The 7,215-nt window shown below is 30.9% G+C and overlaps 1 protein-coding gene across 1 annotated transcript; it reads right to left on the minus strand.

The window, feature by feature from the left end:
* Window positions 1-664: 664 nt before the first annotated feature.
* LOC120089403 (cold-regulated 413 plasma membrane protein 2-like) lies at window positions 665-3,683 on the minus strand. Its single transcript, XM_039046855.1, has 4 exons — window positions 3,400-3,683; window positions 2,875-2,982; window positions 2,700-2,770; window positions 665-1,179 (listed from the first exon to the last, which is right to left on the minus strand). The coding sequence occupies exons 1-4, from the start codon at window positions 3,573-3,575 to the stop codon at window positions 926-928; spliced, it is 609 nt and encodes a 202-aa protein (XP_038902783.1). The 5' UTR covers window positions 3,576-3,683; the 3' UTR covers window positions 665-925.
* Between the last annotated feature and the right edge of the window lie 3,532 nt (window positions 3,684-7,215).

Raw genomic sequence — 7,215 nt, forward strand, 5'->3', positions numbered from 1 at the left:
GGTGTATTGTTCAAGAACAATAAGATTAAGCGGCATTGATGGTGGAACGACAAATCGAAGGTAGAAGAGGTAGTTAGGATGTTAGAGTTTTGTGGAGAAGAAAGTGAATCTTCACCGGCCATGGCAGAAGGTTTCAAGAAAGGGAAGAAGAGTAGGGCGTGGGAAGAAGGAACTCAAAGAAGAAGTGCGAAATTTTCATCTAATACCATATTGAGACTTGAGTTTTGGATAAAAAATATTCCTCATTTTATTAAAGTGTATAGGAGGCAAATATATACACTTAAAGATAGCTGAGTTAGAAATTAACTATAGTTAAAATACAAAGAGTAAAACTAACTTCAATACAAGGGATCACCCAAATTTTTGGTCTCCCCTAATTTTGATTTTGATTATTATTGTTATTTTTTTAATTTTTATTTTTTCTGATTTTGATTATTTATTATTATTAGGATAATTTCAAATATAATAAAATAAACCAAAATATTTACAAATATAATAAAATGTCATTGTCTATCAATGACAGATACTAATAAACTACTATCGTCTATCACTAGTAGACATTGATAGAGTCACTCATAGACGGTAACATTCCACTATATTTAAAAATATTTTAAATATTTTTTCATTTAAAATAATTTCTCTTATTATTTTGCAGTCAACTCTCTTTGCAGCACATTGACCCTTTAATCTTCACATTCAATAATAACAGGTATTGTTTCACATTTTCTCCCACAATAAATGACAGACAAATCTTTTGTGACAGAAACTTCTCATCTAACTTTACACTGATAGCACCCTACATTAATACAATCACACACCCAATTTCAAAAGGAAAAAAAGAAAAAGGTAAAAACAAATCTCACAGCCCATATTCCAAAAAATACAAAGATCAATAACGCATAATTGCATTTTGAAAAAAAACCAATCAAAGAACACGAAGTACCAGTGCCCAGACGGGGAAAACAAAGAGGAGGACAATGCCGATGGTGTTCGAAATGCCATTCGCTTTCGTGAAGGAGTTTCGGAATCCACCAGAGGCTCTGATGTGTTCTTGCAGTAAATAGCATGATATGATCAGACAGATTGCTTCTCCGATGGCGTCGCCCCTTATCGTGTGCGCAAATAAACTCGGAGCCACCACAATCAGAAGTATCAAAGCCCCAGGCAATTCAAGCCAATCTGTATTTCCAGACAATCAGAGAATGGAATGCAATAATAATACTTCCACATGATAATAGATAGTAGTTTATGTGATGTGAAATTACTAAACTCTAAGCTTTTAAGTTAAAAATACATTTTTGGTCCATAGATTTCATAATGTTATATTTAGTCAAGTTTTGAGTTTAGATTCAATTTGATCCTTGAGATTTACACTTCTAAATTAATGAATAGTGAAGCTTAATTAATTACAATTCTCTTAAATTAATTAATAGACATTATAGAAAATGAAAAATTGAGGTTAAAAATGTAAATCTTGAAATTTAAGACAAAATTGAAACCAAACTCAAATCTCAAACATAAAAGTGTAACATTTGAAGACTTATCAAAACCAAATGTGTAACATTTGAAAAATTAGGGACCAAATAGAAACTAAACCCAAAAACTTCTTACCGAAAAGGTACTTCCCCATTTACTTATAAGGTTGGAGTATATATATAGTTGTGAACGAGGTTTAATTCCTTTCACTTTGGTGAATCAAATTATATTGGAATTGAGAATACAATGTGAAAGCAGGTTTTGAAGGTATTTACCCAAAGGTAATATATTTTAACTAAGCTTCCGTTTGGTAACCATTTTATTTTTTGTTTTTGTTTTTAAAAATTAAACCTATATTATCCACATTTCTTATCTTGATTTGTATCTTTTTTAATTACAATGGTTGAATTCTTAGTTAAATTCCTAAAACAAAAACAACTTTTTAAAGACTATTTTTTTTAGTTATTAAATTTTGGCTTGGTTTTTTAAACAAGTAGATAACAAAAGAAGAAATATGAAGATGGAAAAAGTGTTCATAAGTTTAATTTTCAAAAACAAAAACCAAAAACAAAAAAATAAAATAGTTACCAAACGGGTCTAAAGTTTTGGATTTCTTGATTATTCTAATGTTAGGCCTGTCTGACTTCATAAACTCAAAAAGATATCAAAAGGTTTGATAATGGATTTTTGTTTATTAATTGTTTCTTTACAGTATTGTTCTAAGAGTTTGAAAATAGAAGAGATGGGTCTTTCAAAGTCAGGTTCAAAAATAGTTTTCCTGTTTATATATTGTTTAAATATTAAGAACAAGACAACATACCAAAACAAAATAAACATTATTCTACCAAACAGTTTTTGTAATAACCACAGATATTTTCTTTTCAAATTTAGTTAAGATTTCAAAAAATACTTTAAAAAAGTGAAGGAACAAATTAAAAAAGAAAAGTAGACAGATAATAAAGTTAATCTAAAAAGGAAGAGGAGGAAGTCAAAGCAAAAATAACAAATAGAAAAACTAGTCATTCTGGCAGTCATCCAAAATTCTCCTCGTTGAGTATAATTCTATGAAATAAAAAGAAAAATGAAACAAGATGAAGATCAGAACTACCAATGGCTCTTAATCTATATCAATATACTTATCAGCTAGAACAATCTGCATTTATTATAAACCAAAAATGAATTCAATAAATGTGTAATCATTAATCAAGTTGAGCCCAAACTACCTGGAAATCGTCGTGGGAAGAAGAGACGGAGCACCACAGCAATGACGGCGACCCATTTTCCAAACTCTCCCCTGAAAGAGAAGGCAATTTAGCCACAGACAACAAAAAACCCAATTCCAGAAGCTTCGTTCGAAGCCAATTGCTCGGATTATCGCTCAGCAGTGAAGATAATCACCTGAGAAAACCGAAAATCACCCCGGGAAGACTGAAGAAAATGTACGGAATCAACAATGAGGTAAGGATATTCGTCTTCCAGTTCGTCCGATCCAAAATCAACAAGTAACTGCAGGTTACAAAACAAGTTAGAGTTGCAAAATTGTATAAAATCATCAATAGAAAAAAGAACTGGAGTGGAATTAAAACGATCCAAGAAAACCTAAAAGTAGATTAATCGAAAACGATAAAGAACACTCAGAAGCACATTTTGCAATGGAACACGAATGATTTCCCTAACGAAATCGATCTCATACTCTTGAATCAGTTCAACACATAAATCAACAAACAAATTACTTCAGTCGAGTAGAAACCAATCACAAAACACAAACTATTCCTCGAATCAAACTCGCCAATTAGCCTTCTCACAACAAAAACTTCCTCTAAAAAAAACGATCGACAGCGACGGACTAGAAACAACAAAATCACCAAAATTCAGCAATCAAACAAACACCAGAGTGAGAGAGAGAGAGAGGGAAAAACACACATAGCAGCAAAGGAAGCAATCCATTGAAGAAAAGAAGCGGCAAAACCCGAAGCACAGAGCTTAACTGCGTGTGTAGCAAGCTTTTTAGCAGCGTTACCGAGTTCCCGAAGATCAGAGGAGATCAGATCTGCAGCGTCAGAATCCGTCACCATTTTCAAGTAGTTCGGTTTCACCATTTACGAATTTCGGATCTTGTGAAGAAGATGACGAAGAAGAAGAAGAAGAAGAAGAAGAAGAAGAGCGAAGGTTTCGAAGCAGAGTACAGAGAGACACACAATTTTTTTTACTGTAAATAAGGAAATGGATTGGATCAACTTAATGATTACCACGTGGACCTTGTAATTGCGGGCCCACATTTTATTTAATTTCCTTTTCCGTCAGCCACGTGGCATTCTCGACTTTTTCTTCTATTTTCATTTTCTATTATTTTTAAAATTATATAATTTTTTTATTACGAACTAAGAAGATGACTTGCTAAACTGAAATTGCTTCCTAATTTTCGATGACTTGTAATCAAATATATGTTATAATATACGTGTTAAGTTAACATTTGTCCATGTCTATTATCGAGTAGTTATTTTATTTTACAAGCTATAAAACACGTGTCATACACATGGTTAAATATTTTTAGAACATCAATTATTTTATAAACTGTCAAGAACAAATTAACTTAGATTTTATTAAGTTTAAATAACAAAGATCTAACATGAGAATTAAAATAAAATAATCAATGACTAAAACTATATATATCTAATTTAGGTTAATTCACGACAATATAAAATGAGTTGTACGTTTTTTGGATATTTGGAACACTTGAAACATAAATTTTGATGATTGCTGGTGTTATTAGTATGTTTGTGTGATTTATCCAAATTTATTTTCTTCCTACAAAAATAGCAAAACTCTTATTATTAAAGTAAATTTGAGAATAAATTAAGATAAAAGATTAGAGATATGTATGATCATCTTCTATTGCCATCTCTTGAAATTGTCTCCCTTGAAATTCTCCGATTTTTTAGCATGAGGTTTGACAATGAATGATCCAATGATGGTAGAAGTAGCTATATTGGTGGAGGAGTTTGCAACCACCAGTTCAAATATAATAATTTTCTTTAGATTGTTGGGGAAAAATGGTATATATAGAACTGAAAACACTAGTAAACTGATTACACCTCAATTACTAGAAACAATATATTCAATGTATAATATTCAAACTCAAACGAAAGTCAGATGGTGTAACAACAATGAAAGCCAGATGGTCTAACAAGGCTTAGATATGAAAATAACCAAAGACTTAAAAGAACTTCAAAACCTTTGGAGATTCAAAACGTAGTCGAGGCACGCTTCTGGTAAGCATTGTCCTGACAATAATTATTCGCTCTATACGGGCTGAAAGCAGGCTGCAACGATCGTCTCAGCAGGATAGAACGATTAACATGGATATAACTACAACCTTGAACTACTCGGATATGGTAAATCTCTTTGATAATTGCTATTAACTCAACTCAAGAATAAAAGAAAGAAAGAAAGGAGTAAACTCTTCAATTTGGAATGGGATGCTACAAATGAAGAACCAAGTTGCTATTTATAGGCTAGCAACTTGATAAGTCTCTAAACTAAAAAATAATATTAAATAAATATAAAAAATGAAACATTGATCAAATTTAACTCAATTGAGTTGTTACTTGACAAAAATTAAACATAACCCACAAATTGAAAAAAAGCTACAAATTTAACTTTCATACATATAAAATTTGTACATGAAACATCATTTTAATTTGAAGTTTCAATTTAATTTGAAAGTTTCTAAACAATAAATTTAATCTACACAATTAAATTCATTTTATGTTTCAAATATTCACTAAACTTTCATTTTTTTTCACTATATATATCCAACAAAATTTTGATCGTATATTAACATTCCATTAATAATCTCGAGCCTCTACCTTGACTTTTGATTTTTTCTGGATCAAGCTTAGCAAGTCTGTCTCGACTTTCTATTCATCTCTTAAGACTTCAGTCAATCCGCGGTTTCTGGTGATGATCTTTAGCCTTGACATTATCTCCTTTCCCTCTACTTGATGATCTTCTCATCTTCGGCATTGGTCACCTCGACCTCGACCTAGGTCGTCTCAGCTCGGATTCCTTGACATAGTCTACACCACTGATTTCAGTCCATTGGTCCTGCTAGCTTTGCTTGGTGTAACTTCATGTCGCTTTGCTTATCCGATAGTTGAGGCTACCTTTTCCTTAGAGTTGAGGTGATGCTTGATTTTTTACTCTTTGCGGGTGGCGATCTTGGTCTAAGTTTCTTCGTCCAAGTTCTTGTTCTCATCCATCTTATTCATATTTTGTAAGGTATGCTGAATATTAGTAGAACGTTTTTTCTTCCCCACAGAATACCAATTGTTGATGTCAAACTCTGGATAAGAAAGATGCATTTGACCTTTATGTGATACCAACAATGATTTTTTTCGAAAGGGAGAAGAATGTGACCTACAAAAGAGAAAACCTGCACCAGTGTGGTGCTTGTCACACACAATGATTATGTTTTTTTTCTTGATTTTGTTGTACGTTCCTATTTGTGCTAGATGTTGATTATAACATTCGGTATTAAATGGGTGAGAAATGACACATTAGTCGAAAAAAAACGAATAATTTCTTTGACTAATTAGAAATATCTATGTGACAAATTATCTTTCCATTAGTTTACTAACAACTTAGCGATTATTTAGAATTATTTTTCAAATTTTTAGTCCTACAAACTTTAGATTCTAAAATGTTTATTTTGAAACTTTAAAAATCAAATAGACATCTTGTTCAAACATTGAGACCAAAAGAAAAAAGTATTATATATGATATTATAGAATTCGAGATCTGTATTTGAATTATTTAAACTGTTAACTTATAGGAAAAGGTATCAATATTATAATATGACAATGACTTTATTTGTTATTCACTCATTTGTTATAGAGAAAAATGGGAAAATTGATCGCTCAATTTTTGGAAGACTATTTCTTTTTAGTGTCAAATATTTGTTCTGACCTAACTTTAGTTGACTAAATGGACATGATAGGAATCGGTAGCATTGAGGAGGTCGACCTAGATCAAGACAAAATTATGCCTAGTATTAACTTTTATGTGTTTGGTTCCACAAATAAAATAATTTCGATAATTCCTAACAATTAATAATGATTTGATAAATGATTAAAAAAATTAATAGATGAATGCTCGTAACGAATTTATATATATCTTTATATAACCAAAGAGTTTGTAACATTGAAGATACGTTGAAAACACTATAACTTCTCTATTTTCTAACTCTCTATTAAGATACTAACTAATTTGATAGTCGGAATGTTGGTGGGCAAGTAACACACCGATACAAGATTTTTTTATTTTTATTTTTATTTTACAAAACAATTTATATTCAAACATCGTTACTTATTATGTATCATCGTAATTAGTAAGATTATTACGATTATTATTTTGAATGGAAATGATTTTAAGCGAGGACTTATTATATTTGTGATTGAATCTTAAGTGTTATTTTGATTCAAGTTCTCAAATTTATATATTTAGAGAGATAAGGATCATGTGGCTCTCACATGTTACCAAAGTTGTCTTTGAAAGCGAGTGCTTCGTTGTTGAGGTGCAAGATTTTTAATTTGTTTTGGTTTTCTCGTCTTTTCGTTTTCTCGTTTAATTTTTTTTTTTTTTTTTATGCTTCTCTAAAATTAGAAAGAAAGACACATGGAAGACAATTGTGATTTAAAGCTGTCGAGTTAGATCATCCAATTTTATTTGAGATTGTGA

This window comes from Benincasa hispida, chromosome 10, assembly GCF_009727055.1.
Source record: "Benincasa hispida cultivar B227 chromosome 10, ASM972705v1, whole genome shotgun sequence".
Taxonomy (NCBI): Eukaryota; Viridiplantae; Streptophyta; class Magnoliopsida; order Cucurbitales; family Cucurbitaceae; genus Benincasa; species Benincasa hispida.

Coding starts and splice junctions, on each gene's coding strand:
- LOC120089403 (XM_039046855.1), bottom strand. CDS start 3,575: ATGGTGAAACCGAACTACTTGAAAATGGTGACGGATTCTGACGCTGCA. Junction 2,983..3,399: donor ATTGCTTCCTTTGCTGCTAT/GTGTGTTTTTCC, acceptor TGTAACCTGCAG/TTACTTGTTGATTTTGGATC. Junction 1,180..2,699: donor CTTCCCACGACGATTTCCAG/GTAGTTTGGGCT, acceptor CTGGAAATACAG/ATTGGCTTGAATTGCCTGGG.